The sequence below is a fragment of the Rhineura floridana genome, chromosome 4 (genome assembly GCF_030035675.1).
Source record: "Rhineura floridana isolate rRhiFlo1 chromosome 4, rRhiFlo1.hap2, whole genome shotgun sequence".
In the NCBI taxonomy this organism is placed as follows: domain Eukaryota; kingdom Metazoa; phylum Chordata; class Lepidosauria; order Squamata; family Rhineuridae; genus Rhineura; species Rhineura floridana.
This window is the reverse complement of record NC_084483.1, coordinates 79,803,644-79,824,250: the sequence shown is the minus strand read 5'-3', so window position 1 is coordinate 79,824,250 and position 20,607 is coordinate 79,803,644. Positions and strand designations below refer to the sequence as shown.

The 20,607-nt window shown below is 40.7% G+C and overlaps 1 protein-coding gene across 11 annotated transcripts in view; it reads right to left on the bottom strand.

Moving 5' to 3' along the window:
- GRIK2 (glutamate ionotropic receptor kainate type subunit 2) overlaps positions 1-20,607 on the bottom strand; it is a 614,747-nt gene that overhangs the window by 575,550 nt on the left and 18,590 nt on the right. For 10 of the 11 annotated variants that reach the window (XR_009762209.1, XM_061623432.1, XM_061623434.1 and 7 more), the window contains exon 2: positions 2,732-2,769. The exons of the other annotated variant lie outside the window; for it this stretch is intronic. Coding sequence is in view for 9 of the 10 variants with exons in the window: in XM_061623432.1 (XP_061479416.1) it covers positions 2,732-2,769 (38 nt within the window). In the remaining variant the exon portion in view is untranslated. The remainder of the gene's footprint in view (positions 1-2,731; positions 2,770-20,607) is intronic. 11 annotated transcript variants of the gene reach the window in all.

Below are 20,607 nucleotides of genomic sequence, written 5' to 3'. Positions count from 1 at the left end.
CACCCACTTGGGTAGCCTTGTACAAGTCACTGCTCTCAGCATAAATGAAGATTGTGTTTTATTGTTATTCTTGTATTTTATGGTTTTAACATCAATTTTAGGAACTGTCCAGAGGCCTTTGGCTATTTATTTATTTATTTATTTTTATTTATTAAACTTATATACCGCCCCATAGCCGAAGCTCTCTGGGCGGTTCACAATATTAGGCAGTATAGAAATGTAGTTAACAAATAAATAAAACCTACTAACAGCTTGCCAGACGTTCAAGCTGGATTTAGAAAGGGAAGAGGCACCAGAGATCATATTGCAAACATACGTCACATAACAGAATGGAGCAAGGAATTTCAGAAGAAAATCACCCTGTGCTTTATAGATTACAGCAAAGCCTTTGACTGTGTAGATCATGAAAAACTATGGAATGCTTTAAAAGAAATGGGGGTGCCACAGCATCTGATTGTCCTGATGCGCAACCTATACTCTGCACAAGAGGCTACTGTAAGGACAGAATATGGAGAAGCCTATTGGTTCCCAATAGGAAAAGGTGTGAGACAGGGGTGTATTTTATTTATTTAAATACCCTATTTATTTAATCTATACGCAGAACATATCATACGGCAAGCAGGATTGGACCAAGATGAAGGAGGTATGAAAGTTGGAGGGAGAAATATTAATAATTTAAGATATGCAGACAATACCATACTAGTAGCAGAAATCAGTAATGATTTGAAACAAGTGCTGATGAAAGTTCAAGAGGAAAACACAAAAGCAGGACTACAGCTGAATGTCAAAAAGACTAAAGTGATGACAACAGAACAGTTATGTAACTTTACAGTTGACAATGAGGATATTGAACTTGTCAAGGATTACCAATACCTCGGCACACTCATTTACCAAAATGGAGACAATAGTCAAGAAATCAGAAGAAGGCTAGGACTGGGGAGGGCAGCTGTGAGAGAACTAGAAAAGGTCCTCAAATGCAAATATGTATCACTGAACACTAAAGTCAGGATCATTCAGACAATGGTATTTCCGATCTCTATGTATGGATGTGAAAGTTGGACAGTGAAAAAAGCGGATAAGAGAAAAATCAACTCCTTTGAAATATGGTGTTGGAGGAGAGCTTTGTGGATACCATGGACTGCGAAAAAGACAAATAATTGGCTGTTAGAACAAATTAAACCAGAACTATCACTAGAAACTGAGGTTATCATACTTTGGACACATAATGAGAAGACATGATTCATTAGAAAAGATGATAATATTGCTGGGGAAAACAGAAGGGAGTAGAAAAAGAGGAAGGCCAAACAAGAGATGGATTGATTCCATAAAGGAAGCCACAGGCCTGACCTTACAAGATCTGAACAGGGTGGTTCATGACAGATGCTCTTGGAGGTCGCTGATTCACAGGGTCGCCATAAGTCGTAGTCGACTTGAAGGCACATAACAACAAAACCAACAGGATTGGGATTAAAAAAAATTATGATGCAACCTGATTTGAGCTACTTGAAGGAAAGAAACAAATGGGATAACATAAAGGATTGGATGCTTGGCCCATACGTACACAATCAGGCATGCAATCCTACAACCAGGAGAGTCATCAACAAGAAAGAATCAGCAACAGCCTGAGAAACAATATATGTGGGTATGGAGGGGAAGGAGATAAGTGACTAGTGACTGAACTAGACCCTTTGTTTGCAAATTACACAGCAGAGAAGCTGAAAGCAACAGCACGGAAATCATCTCAGTATTCCTTTATGCATAGCAAAACTCTAACCTAGAAGGCATGGAAACCCCTTCATAGCCATTATGTAAGAGAAAATGGCTTAAAATCACAAAACCTCACAAAAAAATGGTGTTTGTTTCAAATGAGCTTCAGCAACTGGGTCCTTTCAATGTCTCAGAAGAATGAATTTGCACTTGACTACTAATTTGTTTAATTGAATGCTGCACAGGTGCTCTCAAGCAACCTAAACTGCCGCAACTTATGATGCTGCTGATAGCTGTCGGGCTGCGTCTCATTTCAGAGTAAAATCAACAGAATTTGAGAAGACTGAAATGAGGCTGTGATCGAAGATGGCACTTCATTTTCACGCAGCAAAACAAGGCAATTACATGCCATTATTTGACAAGTCCTATATCGCTAGCACACTGGGATGATCTTAGCTGTGAAGCCCAGCATTTCATGAATACTGTTCATTTCTTAACAAATATTTACAATTATTGACCATAAACATATGTTTTAGTGGCTTTTTTTACATAATAAAAAGGCCACACTGTTTCAGGTGATCTATTCAAATGCCACTCCCTATTCTGCAACAGAGCCCATTTGGTTTCAGATGAATCTGTGCAAATGTTGTGGGCTGCCATGATGTGTGCTTTCCCCTTGTAATCTTGCAGAAAATGTGGAGTATTGTGCTACTGGTGTGAAGCCGCTTCAACTTTAACTCATGAGCAATATGTTAATGATGTAACATACAGCCTGGCAAAATAATGTCAACATAATCTGCAATCAGCAAAAATGAAATGTCAGCCAATTCCACCAAATGGCAAATGATTTTCACTATGCAAAGAAATGCCTTATAAATCTGTTAGCTCAGGCACGACAAAACAAAAATGGGAAATTAAAGGCTTTCGGGGTTAAAAATCAATGCAACTACAACTTTTACATTTCCTCAAGGCCACAGAGTAGAATTTAGTTGGAACTTATTTGTTTTCACAAAGCCTTACTTACCCTCCGCCCTGCTTTTACAGATGATACACTTGACTGATCTAACGGCAGAAGGATAGAAGAATCAATATTGCGTTAATGTCCAAAAATGAATTTAAGAAAAATGTTTGTTTATACTTCTGTACAAGTACAACACCAGAATGGCACCCTATATATAAATAAGAGCTGTAAATTAAACATCTTGGGCTACTAAAATCAACAGGCCATGTCCAAAATGCTGTCAGGCAGCCTGACTATTCCTGGATTAAGTCCAGTTCATTTTTTTAAAGACAAGGCAAAGGAAATCTAATAGCTGCATTCATTCAATAACATTGGCTGCATTCAGCCAACACTCTCTTCCATTTTCCCAGCATTTCCATGTGTGTTAATTTTCATTTTATGTGATCTTTAACACAGCGTAAAAGCCACTTCTGCAAATCTAGTTGAATCAAGTGGATGTTTAGCACTCATTTCTGTGTTAATTGCTTCCAGAAAAAAAAACTGTTTTCAATCTTGTTAACCCAGAAAATCGCAGGAGTTTGTCATTTTATTTTTCCTGAGATTTAGTTTGGATCATGCCACTGCCACTCACGTAAAGAAATTTGGGGTGGAATTCTGGCATATAGAAGCGCACAGGCACATAAAGGGTGAAGGGGGGGGTGACATGTCCAATGATATCCACATTGTTGTATCACACCACACCCACTGATGAAAATGACATTTAATGCAACATGGTGGTATATTGATTAAAAAACCACAGCTTTGTCACACAACAAGTACTGCAATGTGAAAGGAACATTAGAAATCAGGACAGATGCGCTAGCATTATAATCAGGAAAAATAACATCATAAACCCCATGTCTGAATGCAACCACTGTATCTAGGATATATCTCAAATGGTCTCCCATATCTAGCTGGGGAAGAAGGGGGAAAGGTCAGTATCACGTGCCATTCAAATACAGTAGGGCCCCGCTTCACAGTGCTTCGCTAATGCAGCAGTCTCAATTAGACGCAATTAGACCAAAGCCCCACTCATACGGTGCTTGTTCTGCTTTTACGGCAGTTTTCGGACATCACACACCATTCTGTTCAATGAATTCCATTTTTCAGCGTTTTTCGCTTTTCAGCGGGGGTCCAGAACATAACCCGCCATATGAGTGGGGCCCTACTGTATTAAAGAGAGAGAGAAGCTAAAAAGAATTTGTAGATCATGCACACATTGACATGTTTTAGTCTTAGCACCCTGCTGTGTTCTTACCAATACTGACAGAAAGCAGATTTCATGCATGAGCATTCAAGTAGACACCACAGTACCATAGAATCATAGAATTGTGGATTTGCAAGGGGCCTATAAAGCTATAGGGTCCAACCCCCACCTTCATGCAGGAATCCAAATTAAAACAAGCCCAACAGTTGCCTGTCCAGCTGCCTCTTGAATACCTCCAGGGTTGGAGAGCCCACCACCTCCCTAGGTCATTGGTTCCATTGTCATACCACTCTAACAGTTAGGAAGTTTTTCCTGATGTTCAGTTGAAATCTGACTTCCTGCAACGTGAGCCCATTATTCTATATCCTGCAGTCTGGGATGATTGAGAAGAGATTCTGGCCCTCCTCTGTGTTGGAACCTTTCAAGTACTTGAACAGTGCTATCATAAATCCCCTCATTCTTCTCTTCTCAAGACTAAACATGACCAGTTCTTTCAGTCTCTCCTCATAGGGATTTGTTTCTAGTCCCCTGATCATCCTCGTTGCCCTCCTTCGAATCTGTTCCAGTTTGTCTGCATCCTTCTTAACTGGACACAGTACTCAAGATGAGGCGTAACCAGTGCCAAATAGAGGGGAAGCAATACTTCACACGATTTGGAAATTATACTTCTGTTAATGCAGCCTAATATACATTTGCCTTTTTTGCAGCCACATCACACTGTTGGCTCATATTCAGCTTGTGATCAACAACAATCCCAAGATCCTTCTTGCATGTAGTATTGCTGAGCCAAGTATCCCCCATCTTATAACTGTGCATTTGGTTTCTTTTTCCTAGATGTACAACTTTGCACTTATCCCTGTTAAATTTCATTCTGTTTTCAGCCCAATGCTCCAGCCTATCTAGATCCCTTTGAATTTTGTTTCTGTCTTCCAGGGTATTAGCTATCCCTCCCAATTTTGTATCATCTGCAGATTTGATAAGCATTCCTTGCATCTCATCATCCAAGTCGTTAATAAAAATGTTGAAGACCACTCATTACTTCCTACCAGTTTGAGATGGAACTATTGATAAGCACTCTTAGTATGACTCTCTAACCAACTGTGGATCCACCTGATAGTTGTTACATCCAGTCCACATTTAGCTAGTCTGCTAATTAGAATATCATGGGGCACTTTGTCATTCTCACAGTTCACAAGGGAGGTTACCTGATCAAAAACTGAGTCTGGCAGGATTTGTTCACCACCTTTGTAGCCATTCATTCACACGGAGTATTTTTCTTTCCCTTTCTACTCCTCTTCTAAGTACTGGCAGAATGGATGAGAAAACTATCTGGGCCCCAAAGTCCTTGAGTTTCCTTCCCAGAGCTTCAAAGTCTGATGTGATTTCTTCACAGCTCTACTTAGCAGTATCATTAGTTCCCACATGGATGCGAAAAAAGGGATACTTCTCAATGGGCTTTATGAGTAATGGCAACCCTTCCATCATATCGTTAATCAGTCCTTCAGGGAGACAGCATACCTGGCTAGTCCATGGATCTTCTCAGCATACTTGGGTTTCAGTCCCATGCAGTAGGGAGGCTCCCACTACTACTACTCTTCTTCTTGTTGTGGGGCATGGTTTCATTGCCTCTGCTTGACTGAGCTTCAGCCTCTCACTTGGCGTCATGTGGGGTCTCCTGTAATTCTTCCCCTGCAGACTGTCATCTAGTCTCTTCTTCAAGTGCCTGGAAGCTGTTCCATAGCTCCACCGGTGAAGGGTGTCTTCTACTACTCCTAACTGTCACCCTTTTCCACTGCATTATTGCTCTCCTCAACAGTCTCCTCTTCTTCAACTTGATGTTGTTCTTCCACCTCCTATACTGCTCTTTTCTCTCTTGCCAGTGTTCTATGTAAGAAATATTCATCTTCTCTTATACTCTTCAGTGTGGCTTTCCACCATTCCAGGCCCCTCACTTTTTCTTCCAACAGCACCATGAGCTTGCACTTGTTGCATGTGTATGCCATGTTGTTCTCACACAAGAAAACAAACATTACACACACCTTGCAGGTCACCACCACTGGAGTGTCCTTCCTGTCCATAGTCTCTGCTGCCTTTTGTTTCTTTCTTTCTACTTGCATTAGAATGACCTGTGCTTTGCCCTGTCATCCTTCCGGGTCAATAGGAAAGTCCCACTGCTATGTGGCGTGCCATACAAGAAAAAACTTTTTTAGGGACTTCCCCTTTGACCTCCCCTGCCAAACTCCTGTTAGCTGTCGCTGTATGTCCACTATGTTCGCTCACTCTCCAGGACCAGTGGATATAGCTCCTTCTGCTCTGCTCAATTAGGAAACAGAACAAAAACTCCCAGCACACACAGCTGCTCCTAGTTGCACTAGCAGCTATCAGGCTACACCCCTTCAGCCAGCAGCTATCACACCACACCCCTGGTAATCAAGCTGCTATGGAGTCCTTCAGAGCACATGGTTAGAGCACATAGCTTCAAAGCCCTCTTTGTGTCTTCCTCTCTACATCTTCTCTGCCAAACTTCTCTTAGCTCTTTCTGTTCGCTTGCTCTCTGCGAGCGGGTATAAAGTTGCAAAAGACCAGGAAAGCTTTATTACTTCATTTGTTACTTCATTCAGGCAACTGTATCAACTGACCCACAGTTTATCTGAATATTAGTAGAACGGATAATTCCAGCAATTTTCAGGGTCTTTGTTGACCTGCTTCCTCTCTAGGAATCAAGCAGATATTCAGTGCCTCAAAGTGTCTGGTAAGAGTGTATCCATGGAAGATAACAACTGAAAGATTGGGCAATTATAAGATGAAAGGTTGATGAGGTGAGGGGAAGAGACTCTGTTTGTCATCAGGGGAGGCTATTTCCACGTGCCTTGGCCCACCCTCCAGCCCTGGAAACCTTCAAATGCAGCTTCTTTCAGAAGACATTCTGGCCCTTTGGGTTGAGCTATGGGGGTTCGGGGGATGGAAGAGATTTTTGTATCAGCTTGGGGATTAGTTTTTAAATATTTTTGCCTTGGCTTTGTTGTTGAGCTTTATGCTCATTTATACTTTGATGTATATTTTGTTCTTAATGTTGTAGTGATTATACTTTTTATTATGTGTTGTTGTACTACAACATTTGGACTGTTTTTGTGTGAGCCTCTTTGAGCACATGTGTATTTGTGGAAAATGCGGTAAATAAATGAATAAATAAATAAATAATGAGAGCCAGTGTAGTGCAGTGGTTAGAGTGTTGGACTACAACCTGGGAGACCAGGGTTCGAATCCCCACACAGCCATAAAGCTCACTGGGTGACCTTGGGCCAGTCACTGCCTCTCAGCCTCAGAGGACGGCAATGGTAAACCTCCTCTGAATACCGCTTACCATGAAAATCCTATTCATAGTCACTATAAGTCGGAATCAACTTGAAGGCAGTCCATTTCCATTTTCAATAATAATAATAATAATAATAATGTAGAAGAAGCTACACTTCCTTCATGGATTGTAAGGATTAGATCTTCCTCATAAAGAAAAAGCAGAGTTTCTCTTCACACTAAATGCATTGCATAGTTAAGCATTAGGTCCTGAATAACTCTGTGAGAAACATCAAGTACTCACTATTGTTTGTATGACAAAATGAAGCTAATGGGAGAGAGATACCTTCTGAATATGCAGCATTATTTCAAATATTCAGCATATTCTGTTACTAGGTGAAAAGCTCTTGAGTCATTCAAACTACCAACAATTTCCTACCAAATTTGAGATTCTACAGTGAATTGCTAGGGGGGAAGTAGAAGTTAACAGGTCACTTCAAAAATCTCAGGCTTTCAGTAGTTTGAAAGATTAATTACAACTGAATGACTGATGAGTTCACTGTTTTGGAAGTTTTATAATGGTCAGATAATGCATGACAAACAAAATGTGTTTGCATGATACAGCCACAAGAGTGGCTGTATACTATAGCCTACATGGATTTTTCGCATTCCGCAATGTTAAATTGAAAATACCCCCATGCCATTCTGATCCTTCCCATAAGCTCATTTCAAAACAGAATCTTACAAAACTTATAGTCCTGAACTCAGAAACACTTGCTGAACAACCCTCTAAATTTTCATAGTGATACACAAAACAGTCAGAGAGAATCAAAAGTTCAAAGTGTAAAAAGAGAGAGAGAAAAACCAGACCCCTTTTGGACTTTTTTCTGTCAGTTCTCATAATCTGTTGAAATTAATTAAAAATCAGCCATGTCCACAGAGTACCTGTAATCCTATTACTGACCTTGCCCCGTATTCTGACCTTCAGTTAAAAAAATACCTGGCTGATTTTTAATTAATTTAAGAAATTTAGCATTGAATCAATGATAATGACAGAGAACTCTGGGAACTGTAGCTCTGTGAGGGGAACAGGGGTCTCCTAGCAACTCTCAGCACCCTTCACTAACTACACTTCCCAGGATTCTTTGGGAGAAGCCATGACCGCCTAAAGTGAGATAACAGTCTGGTGTGGATGTGGCCAGGGACAATTTTGGTTTAAATTTGTGTGGGAGGCTACATGTGCTTGCTGTAGAATAAAAAGGTGGGGGAAACCCTGAAAAAGAATGGTGCTGTTTTCCTTTTGGAAAGGAAAGGGGCTTCCCCTCTGCCCACTGCCTATCCACCCAATCTCCTCCCCTTCCTCCCCTCTTCCTCCTCCCTCCGCCTCTCCCCTATGTCAGTTTCACCTATCATAAGCATGACTACACAGGAGTAAATCCCACTGAACTCAAAAAGCATGCAAAGGATCAAACCTTCCCTCCTATCCCCTCCCTCTTGCCCCTTCCTTCACCCCTTCCTTTCCTTCTGATCCCCTCCTTCCCTTCTCTTCCTTCCCCTCCCCTCCCCGTCCTCCTCCTCCCCCATCATCAACTTTACATATCCTAGGACTACAACCTGGGAGACCAGGGTTCAAATCCCCATACAGTCACGAAGCTCACTGGGTGACCTTGGGCCAGTCACTGCCTCTCAGCCTCAGAGGAAGGCAATGGTAAACCACCTCTGAATACCGCTTACCATGAAAACCCTATTCATAGGGTAGCCATAAGTCAGAATCGACTTGAAGGCAGTCCATTTCATTTTCAAGCATGATTGCACGGGAGTATCGTATTCCCGATCTCTATGTATGGATGTGAAAGCTGGACAGTGAAAAAAGTGGATTAGGGAAAAATCAACTCATTTGAAATGTGGTGTTGTAGGATGGCTTTGAGCATACCATGGAAGGTGAAAAAGACAAATTAAACCAGAACTATCACTAGAAGCTCAAATGATGACACTAAGGTTATCATACTTTGGACACATCATGAGAAGACATGATTCAATAGAAAAGACAGTAATGCTGGGAAAAACAGAAGGGAGTAGAAAAAGAGGAAGGCCAAACAAGAGATGGATTGATCCCATAAAGGAAGCCACAGGCCTGAACTTACAAGATCTGTTTATAACAGATGCTGTTGGAGGTCACTGATTCATAGGGTTGCCATAAGTCGTAATTGACTTGAAGGCACATAACACACACATTTTACAGAGTTAAGGACTCGATCTCATTGACTTCAATGAGAAAGTTATGCATATTGTTCTCGGCACAACATTCCCTAAATGCTTGACTATGGTTGCATTGTAATATACTCTCACTTTTTCTAACCCTATTTATTTGTAATGGTGTTTTTGTGATACAAGATTAAAACTGAATTTTGAGAAAACAAGCTCTACACCAGTTTTTAACGTATAAACTTTTTTTTACATCTTTTGGTATCCCCTTGTTTACTGTATCATTAACATCCTTTTTTCTTATGAAACAAAAAAAATGCCAGTCATTTAATTCCTAGTGTTCATACTAAATTTTCAGTTAACTTGACTTCTACATAGACTATTATGTAAGCTAACACACACTCTGCATGGAGGAGGAGTGAGGAGGAAGGTCACTGCCTTTCCCTTCCCCTGCCCTGGCCCTCATGTCCTCTCCACCAGCGAGCAGGGGGATTGGCTGGCACTATGCATCTCCCCCACCTCAATGCCCCACCTAGAAATATGCCTGCCCCACCTAACAAGGAAAGCTGGCTACAGGGCTGTACCTCTCCCTTTTTTAATTGTTATTATTAATTACAGTAATCCTAACTGGGAATGCAGTGTACAGGCTTATTTCCTCCCTCCTCAGTGCAATCAGAAGAAAAATCCCACACACTTAGCTAGAATGCTGGCGGTGGGCAGGATCCCATTGGTGATATTGGATGAAAGAAACCTTGTTATATCAGCAGTATTATATATCAGAAATTGCAAGGTTTTAGTGTAAACAATCCCACTAACAAAAAACAAAAACACTAGATTTTTTTCAAGAAACACTGTTTACATGGACTGTACCCAAAAGATGAAACACATAAGGACAGCTTCCTGCTAAAGCTAAGCAGTGTCAGGTATGGTCTGTGCCTGGATGGGAGACTGCTTGGGAACCATATGTAAGCTGCCTTGGGTTTCTATCATGGAAAGGAAGGCGGGGTATAAATGTAATAAATAAATAAATAATATCTGATGGAAAGAATTACTTTTTAAAAGCAGAAACTGGAACAATCAATTTTTTAACCTGAAGCACAGAATTATTAATGTGAAAGACTATTAATATCACAAAATGCCCACATATCCCTGAAAATTTTATACACTGCCAAACAACAGATCATTGCATTTCAAAGGCTTTCAGATCTCTCTTCTATTAGGCAGGGTATCGTATTATTCCAGGATTTTCATACGGACATCTTGTGACTTTGTGATATAGTATTTTTAAAACAAATATGTACATCAGGTCCCTGAACATTATAAAAAATATTTTTAAAAAATTATTTCCATTAGGTTTTTCAGCTGCTTTTCTCCTTTTGGATTGCACACTATTGCCCTAGCAGTATGGTTTCCATGCTCTGCAAAATATCTTCTGTTTGCGAGATTGTAAGAACTTTCTGCAATGTGAAGAATCATAGCAGCTACCACTGTGACAACCAGGAGAGGGCAGGTGTGAGTCTTGTTTTCTGGACAACAAATCCAAGTAATAAAACTTGTATTGTCAGGAAGAAAAGAGTGTTGGCACTTCCAGCTTTGTCTCTTCAAATCAACACTGGGATGTTTATTAACATGAGGTGCAATATTATGCAGACCAAAAGAATTCCGTGCAGATAGTTAAAAGACAACACAGCCAGGATGTAAGTTACCAAAGATGAATAATTAAATAAAGGGTAAGCAGCCAATTTAGCCAGCCTATAGGAATGTTGACACGTGAAATCTCTTAACACTATTCTGAAAAACCATCCTGTCTGTGTAAGATATTAAATATCAGTCATAAGTTAGAAGTAAGAAAACAGAGGCACAGCAGTTTTCATTCTGCAATCCACAGATCAATGGGACATAACAGATGTGGACTACAATGTAATATTGAAGTCACTTCTTGCTTAACAATGGTGTTAATAGGATGCTTCAAAATAAGTGGCTTTAGGCACACTGGATGGGTGTTAGAAGTTGCAACTGCTGTGGCACCTTTAAGAAGTCTCCATGTGTTCTACTGACTTTTTTTAGGACAGAGAACATAGATTTTTTTAAAAAAAGAAACAACAGAATACTAGGACAAAACATTCTATGCAAGCAATATAACGAGGATTGATGGGGGCAGCTTGACATAAGGTTCCATCTTGATAAAGTCCCATGAAAAAGTACAGGACTAAGATCTAGGGGTTCTTTGTAATACTGCTAGGATTTATTCCAAAAGGGGGGAATAGCCAAAGTCCCTTCAATTATCCTCTCCTCATGTGGCTGTAATCATGTGAAAGGAGTGCAGGTATGTGCTTGCTGACCCCATCATCATGTGTTGACTGGTCCCATCCCCACATTCCATATATTGGGGGAGAGGTCTGAAATGATGTGCTCACTGTTTGCATGTAGTCTCCCCACATAATTTAAAAGCTTGAGTGCGGAGCAGGCTTCCTAAGACAAGGCCATGAAGGATGACGTAGCAGGGGACATGATAGCTGTTACAGCAAGCACAGCCCCTCTCCCCCCACATGGGGTTACAGTCACAAGAGGGAAGAAAGAATAAATGGGGCTAGAATCAGAGCTGGGTTAACACGTCACCTTCTCCCTCCTAACCTCTTTGTATCACAGCTCCAAATAGCACCTTCCCTGGATTCCCTTAGCTATTCTGCTTTCTTTGCTTCTGCTGTCTCTGGCTCTGCCACTGGGCCCAACTGGACGTGGCATTAGGGTTGCCAGGTTCCTGGCCTGACACTGATCCTGTATCTTTAGGAGAAGAGAAAGTTAGCCAAGTGCAGGTGTTCTTGCAACTCTGTAATGGGAAAAACCACAAGGCGGAATTCTCCCTTCCCCCTGCACAACTTTTAAAGATTCAGAAGACCTCTGGGAGGCCGGGCCTGGCAACCAAGAGGTCTTCTGTGTCTTTAAAAGTTGTGCAGGGGGAAGGGAGAATTCCACCTTGTGGTTTTTCTCATTACAATGTTGCAAGAACACCTGCACTTGGCTGACTTTCTCTTCTCCTAAAGATACAGGATTAGTGTCAGGCCAGGAACCTGGCAACCCTAAGTGGCATCATGTCACTCCCTGGGCCTAGCATGATGTGGGCCTGTGTGCTCCTTTGCCTAGTCCTCTGCATTCTGCTCTTTCCTTTCAGCATCTTGCCCCCTGCCTTCTCTGTTCTTTGTTAAGTTTGCCACTTAACACAGTACTTGTTTGGTAAAAAATAAAGTGCTGGTACTCCTACCTAGATAAAAGTACTGTAGGTGCCAGGACCCAATAGTTGTCATGGGCCGCCAAAAAAGAGGTGCTGGTACTCTGTAGGGGTGAGTACCATCACACAAAAAAGCTGTGTGTGTGTGTGTGTGTGTGTGTGTGTGTGTGTGTGTGTGTGTGTGTGTGTACCCATATACTTTTGAAATGGTAAATGTAACCGGGGGGGGTAAGTTTAAAAAAAAAAACCAGAAAAAAACCTCACAATACAATACATACATACTGTCAGGTCACATTTAAAATGCAACAAGATCACTTCACTTCAAATTGAACGTATAAGTCAGTATAAGTCCTCCAAATGCCCAAATAGGCATCCACACAAAATTATCATTTATTCAAATGTAGCAAGGGCAGTGAAGTCCTCAGACCATTGCATAATAGCCAGTAGGGGTTTATCCTTCCAGGCTCCAAATATAAGTCTTTTGGCAACCATAAGAGCTCACAATGTCCACTTCTGTTGTTCTGCCTTAAATCCTCATACTATAGGAATATAGTTTAAAAGTATATGAATATCTGCAAATATCAAAGATTTTGCCAGTACAAACTTGATGCGGACGACCACTTCAGACCAAAATACTGGACATCCCGACATCACATGCTGAGGCATTTTCAGCATGATACCACCAGCATCTATCTGTATTGGACAGTGCCTTCCTGTCCAAATGTCGTGGAGTGTAATATACCCAAAATAACAGTTTTTGCCAGTTCAGAGAAACATTTCACATAGATTCTAAAGCAATTTTCAACTAAGTTGTATAGCATATTTATTCCACAGCTTTCTAAATGCCTGAACATCTAACTTTACACAGGTCTATTTTACACATTTATAAACAGCAGTTGTAGATTTTGCTTTCTGAGAAGATCCAGTAATTCCCTCCAAAGCATCTTCCTTTCTACTACTCCTTCCTCTTCCCTCTGCCCTACCTGTTCCATAATACAAGGGCAGCTAACCTTTTTTGGCTCGAGGACCACTATGGGGGTTTGCCACTCCCTGAGGGCTGCATATCAAACTGTGCCCATTTTACACACACACATGCAGAAACATGCACATACTCAGAGGAGTTGCAGACAAGAGCCTGCATTCATGCACATATACACACACAGAACCAAGGGGCGGGGGGAGATTCAGCACACACACACAAACACACACAGTGCAGTGTTTTTGCTCTCCAGGGCAGCACTGGTGGTAGAGGTCAGAGCTTCTCTGAAGAGGAGAAACAAAACTTCTTACCTTTGAAAAAGGGGCCCTTCTCCCACTGATATAGTGCCATATTTAGAAGGTCTTAGAGGAGAATTGGGAAGGAATACTTCTTCCTGTTTCCTAAGCCTCTTTAAGACCTTCTAACAATAGCAGCAATCTTGTAAGAATGGTGCCATGCAAGAGGAAGAGCCCTCAAGTAAAAGTAAAAAGAGGGGACAGTGCCCTCCCACTCTTTATAAGATTGGCAAAGACTTGTCCACAGTGGTAGGGTACAACAGTGCCACCTGCAGGCCAATCTTTTTTAAAAAATAAGGGGGCTTCATGGGCCATAAAATAACTTGGGGTGCAGATCTGGCCCATGGGTTAGTCACCACTTCCCTAATACTTTTCACCTACCTACTCTTCCCCTAATCCAAGCTTCTCTCTGTGCTTAACTCCTTCCCAGCTCTTTCACCGGTCCACCATGGTCTCATTTTTCTTGCCTCAGTTGCTCAGCTCTGTCTTGTACCACCTCTGGTCTCCTCCAGCTGACTCTCTCACCTTGTGGTCCATAACCAGAAATCTCCCATCGGTTTACATATTTAGTGGCATGCAATTTGCATAGAATTACCCAAACAGTAAGAGATTTAAATGGCAAGCCAAACTGTTGGGCACACAGTCCTTAACTACAGTATTATTATATGGACATAAATTATTCTCAAATACAGAAAGAGTGAGCTGCCAAGGAACCAGATATATAGATATCAAAATCTTGAATACTGAGAATTACATTCCTTCCTTCTTCACTTCCTTTGGATTTTGCCAACATAGTTTCAAATATTTCAAATATGACACAGAAATGTCACTATATTTTTTAAAGCTAGAATTCATGGAATTCAAAACAATAGCTCAAATGATGCACAGAAGTGATTTTTATGACTACTGTTAATGTCTTTCTCGACTATAGTATAAATTAAATGGATTTTCCCCCACCAACACTGGAATTTTATTTTTCTAAAAAATCAATATTTATAAGGAACCAGGAAAACACAGCTTCTCATGTTGAGTTTTACAATTAGAACTGAGGCAAAATTGGGAGGGAGGGGGTTCACAAAGTTTTTACATTCTAAACAACATGGGGGAGTCAACAATTTCAGTGGTGAAAATGGAGTGACAATAGTGGTTCTTGTAGAGCTTTACTTTCAGTGTTTTAAGCTCAAAATATAATTTAGAATAGGAATAGGTAACCTGCGGCCCTTGTTGTTGAACTACAACTTCATCATTTTGGACCATTAGCCACACTGGTTGTGGCTAATGGTTGACGAACAATATTTGAAGGGCCACAAGTTCCCCACCCCTGATTTAGAGACCTGGGTCACATATCACTTACCATAATTAAGGTGAATGCAACATGTTGGGTTGCAGGGTACACAGGGTAAAACCTATGGCTGCTTTGCTCCTTCTGCTGCTGCTGCTGCTGCACTGGTAGGAGCTAAGCCATAATTTGGCATAGCATTACATCCAAACCCAGGTTCGTGGTTTGTTTCTACCAAACGTACCATGAACAGTGAGTCAAGAACAAACCTTGGTTACAGGTCATGGCTTACTTGGAAGGAGACAAACCATGAGCCAGGGCTTGGATGTGATGTTAAGCCAAACCATGCATGGCACCATCAGGATCAGGGAAGGAGCATAGCGGCCACATTTTTTACCCCATGCGCTTGCATGCTGCATCTTTGTCATGAGCCCCAAGGCTTGGGGAGGGGCTTGCCAGTATTAGCTTCTATTGGGAGAAAGAGTGGGATATAAATTTAATAAGTAAATAAATAATATTAATGAAATGAATAGAAAAGACAGGGAGGAAGTACTGCTAGAAACATCTGGGTTTGTTAATGGAAGGGCTGAGGAAGGCCCAGCTTTCCCTTTTCCTGCCTGAGCCAGCTCAGGAAAAGTCTCTGGTGGCATCCAGTTCACAGCTAGCAGAACAAAAGATAAAGCATGACAAGCAGCAACAAGTGAAATCTCTCAATCTGAGCATGAGCTTATGCTATCTCCAAGGTCGATGAGATTACAGAAGAGAAAGCTACAGAAAGTGTTTTCTGTGCCTCGTAGAAGCCACAGTCTTTTGGCTAAAATGAGAAAGACTTAGAATTGTCCTGCAAAAGCTTGGCCCTGCCCCTCTCTGTTATAAAAAAACTTTAGTGATACTGTTTGGCTTCCTTGTGGAATGTCTGTGTGCTATCACCTCCAACATGCCTAGTTCTGAGAAAAGCTGAGCCTGTGTTCCAGTGTTTTGAATCTTTCTAAAGCTTTCTAAGCTTCATGCAGAAAAATCCAGTCTTCTAGTCCTGAGTCTCTTTCTTTGCTCAGGAGCCAGGAAAGTGTTCACCTTTAGACCACAGTTAAGCTTAACTATGATTTCAACATAAAATGACATATGAACACTGTCAGACAGATCACTAAAAGATCACTGCCAAAATGTAAATTAAAAAACCCACAAGTCATTGCACTGTCAATGCTAAGCACTTCTAAATTCCAGTGATTTCAATGAGAAAAAGTTAAGCAAATTGTTTAAATTATTTCCTGCCAAAATCAACATGCTTAACAATGCTTAACTTGGCTGATAGCCTGATTAACAAGTATAAGTGGGCCCTCTCACAATAATTCTGTAGCTTGCTTCTTCTGCTTTGTTGCCTCCTGGATAAGTAGCATGAGGTACTTGAGAGTTTTAATTAGGTAGACAATTAATTATGAAGCTTTATTGCAAAGGTGATAAATGTGTTGCAGAATCTGATGGCAGAAGCAGAAACAAAATTAAAGCCAGCTTTATGACTCACCAAATGTGAACAGTGTCTACAGCAAATCATTTCTTACAGTCCTTTTCACATTCATCCCAACAACATTGCTCAAAGGAAGACAGCCGTTATTACCACATAATTGTTATTTCTGAGCTGGGATTATAAACCTCAAAAGCTTCCAGGACAGAGGGGAAAAAGGCAGATATTTCTTCCTCCCCAGTATTGTCTTTGAAAGATACTAGGGATGGGTGAGAATTTCAATACAGTTTGCATTTTAAGCAGAATTTATCAAATTCAAGTTCAAGTTCAAGGTTCTAGTTTTTGTGTACAAAGCCCTATACAGCTTGGGACCAGGATATCTAAAAGACCATCTTATCCCTTATATACCCAGTCGATCACTGTGCTCTGCAGGTGAGGGCCTCCTGGAGATACCATCTTATCAGGAGATCCATTCCGCAGAAGGAAATGGACCTTTAGTGTGGCAGCACCTATCCTGTGGAATTCCTTGCTCTTAAATATTGAGCAGGTGCCATGTCTGTTATCTTTTTGGCGCCTGTTGAAGACCTTCCTCTTTCAACCAGCCTTTTAAGGTGAGATTTTATCCCAGTCTGCATCTGTGTTGGAATTGCTTTTTAATATGTTTTTAAACCTTTTTTTAAAAAATGTTTTTAACCTTTCTCTTTTTAAAGATGTCTTCAAAGCTTTTAAAAAGATGTTTTTAAAGATGTTTTGTTTTAATGTATTTTAAAGTCTGTTTTTATGATGTTTTAAAGTGTTTTTAGTGCTTTTGTTGGCTGCCCTGGGCTCCTGCTGGGAGGAAGGGCAGGATATAAATCAAATAATAAATAAATTAGCACTTTCGGAATCAGTATGAGAACAGAAACACAGCCATCCTTAGAAATTTACATTTATTAGAATTTTGTGATGCAGTTCGCCAACTAAATAGTATTTACACAGATGCATATATAAAGGGAAAGTGTGCATAAAAATGAATATCTGAGTGAAAATAACATGCAAAAATGCATTAAATAATGAGAAATGGCTTACAAAAAACATGTACCTTTGTTAAAAGTGCTTACAAAAATGTGTTTATCAAGAGAAATTTGCACTAACATAATGAAGAATTTTCATGAGGATTTTTTTAAAATGTAAATTGCTGCAGAAATGGGGAGAACTGAATTTAAGACTGCAGAAATGAGAAACTGAGAGAACCGAAACTGACAGATCTTTCCATCCCTAGAAGCTACTGAAGTCCACCACATGACAGAAATGCAGCTCTGATGCGCACAGGGCTCACAGGTTTTGCCATTAGGAGCCACAAACAATGAAACTCAAGAGTGGGGAACCTCAGGCCTAGGACACAAATGCAGCCCTCTATGAGTCTTCATTTGGCCCTTAGCCTTGGGGCTCTTTCAAGGCCACACCCTCCGTGATTACTTTTGCCTGCCTGGCTGGAATGTGTTCTTTAAGTGTAACAATGCCTCTTGAAGAGATATGTATACATGTGCATGTGTGTAGATCCTTTTGCATGGCTGGAATGTGTGGTGGGAAAGGGCCGTAGTCCAGTGGTAGAGCATCTGCCTTGCATGCAGAAAGCCCCAGGTTCAGTCCCCAGCATCTCTAGGTAGGGCTGAAAGAGAACTCCTGCCTGAAACCCTGGAGAGCTGCTGCCAATCAGTGTAGACAATACTGAGCTAGATCGACCACAGCTTCCTGTGTTCCTCTGTGTGTGTTTGTGTGTGCGTACAGGTATTTTCACATGTTTCAGTCAATGATGATTCAATCTGTGTGCCTATGTACACAAATAGTCGAGGTGTACACTTGTACAATTATTCACATGACCATTCCATAAGTGTACAGTCCATGTGCCTGTGCACAAAATAATTCAGCTGTGTAAACAAACAAGTGTACCCTCCTTCACACAAACACTTGTACATGTGTAAGAGACAATTTGTATCTGGGTTCAGTGCAATGCATGAACACGTCTAAAATATTTGTTGATCAGAAGCTGGGTTACAACTACCAGCATAGTTGGTAGTTGCACCTAGTCTGGCAAGAAGAAATTCATCATCTGGTCAGATTAGGCAACGCCCTGGCAACAGCTGACCCCACCATTCATCATTTCATGTATTATCACTTCACCTGCTGAGGAGGGAAATTATGAAATAATTAATCCACTTTTGGAGCACTTCAGCCTCCATAACAGGCTCATATGGAAATAGCACTGGCTTTGGGATAGAAGAGTGAGGAGCATTAATGCAGTTAGAGCTCCTCAACCCACTACCATACAAGAAGAAAGTTTGAAGGAAACCTTCCTCTGAAGACAGATCAGGAAAGAAGCCAGATCCCGCTCCCCCTGCCTCTCTTTTTCATGGAGAACAAAAGGATTGCATGTTTCTCTATTTATTTATTAAAATTAGAAAGGGCCTTAATTGTACTGTTTTCAACATCTACTAAAAATCTTTTTTTAAGCAAGCATACACAGGCATGTAGCTTTATTATGTCCATTCGTTTTTAAAACTGTTGATATCCTCTAAAGTTTGATACTTTAAAACAGTAGACAATAGAATTAGGTTTATGAATATTTTATGTATACCATTTTATGTATACTGCCTAGAGAGATTTTTTAAATAAGTGATATATAAATCTTGCTAAATATATAAATAAATGGATAAGCTGTGCAAGATGCTGAGCTACAACTAGGGATGTGAAGGCCCAGAAAAAATGGGGTTTTCATTCAATCTTTCCGTTCCCCCCCCCTCTTTTTTACTTTTTTGCTAAAGACTTTTTTTAAAGGAAACTTTTATTTGTGCACAGAACAACCTAGCATGTCAGTGCTGCTGCAAAATATTCTTGCAACTATCCACCTTTCTTTTTTAAAGGGCTTTGTGCAGTTAGGAAAGAAAAAGGAACTGCACTAGAAATGTGGGATAATAACTGATTGACAACAATACGTATAACGTCTCTGCAAACAAATCAGAACAAATGTTCAATAACGAGGCAACTGTGTATAACCCGTGTAAGCTTTGTGCAAGCAAGTTGGAATGAATGGTCAATAAATGGGTTGTCTGGAGGAGCTTCTATCTGGGATTCATCTCAACATTCTAGCAAATATTTTAGCCAACCAGAAACTACAATGTTCTGGAATAACCAAGAAGCGGACAGTATTTGTTTGTCTGTTCTATATTCATCTCACCTACTAACAGAAGGCTCAGATCTCTTTAGAATCAAAGATTGTCTTGGGGGAGGATGAGATTTAAATAATGTACCCCAGCCTATTATTTTCTAAATGGGGCTGTAACTAGAGCTCATGGTTTCTGTTGTGTCCTGTATTCTGTTACATTATAACACAGAAAGTATGCAAATTGCATTCAGCTGGCTTTTAACTGGTTGGCTAACCATATCATTTCTTCTTGCCTATATCTCTAGCAGGATAAAACTTAATTTATTTTATGACACAAGTCAAGTTCCTCAGTTTCAAATATAATAGCGTAATGAGTTTGGGGTTAGACAAAATGGGTTTTGGGGAGACCCTTCCAATTGTTTTTAGCTGCAAGATGGGATTCTGCAGAAAAAAGGAGGGGCTGCTAACATGGTCAAATCTGTTTCTCAGTTAAGTAAATTGCCTTAGCCATCCCTCATCAGCCCTGCTCTGCCCCTTCCTTGAATGCTTTTGCATGGCTGGAATATGCTCCTCAGCTATGATCATGCCTCTTTCTTCCCTTGATAGACGATGGAGATGTGTGTGTGTGTGTGTCTTTTGCATGCCTGAAATGTAGCCCACTGTACAAAAGATAAGAGAGAAATCCATTGCTCTGCCTACTTTTGCCTCTGGCCCCATCCACCACTGGCTCCTGGGAGGTTGCCCACAAGGGAATGTGGCCCTTGGGTTAAAACTGTTCCCCGTCTCAAGGCTAAAGCTCGAACT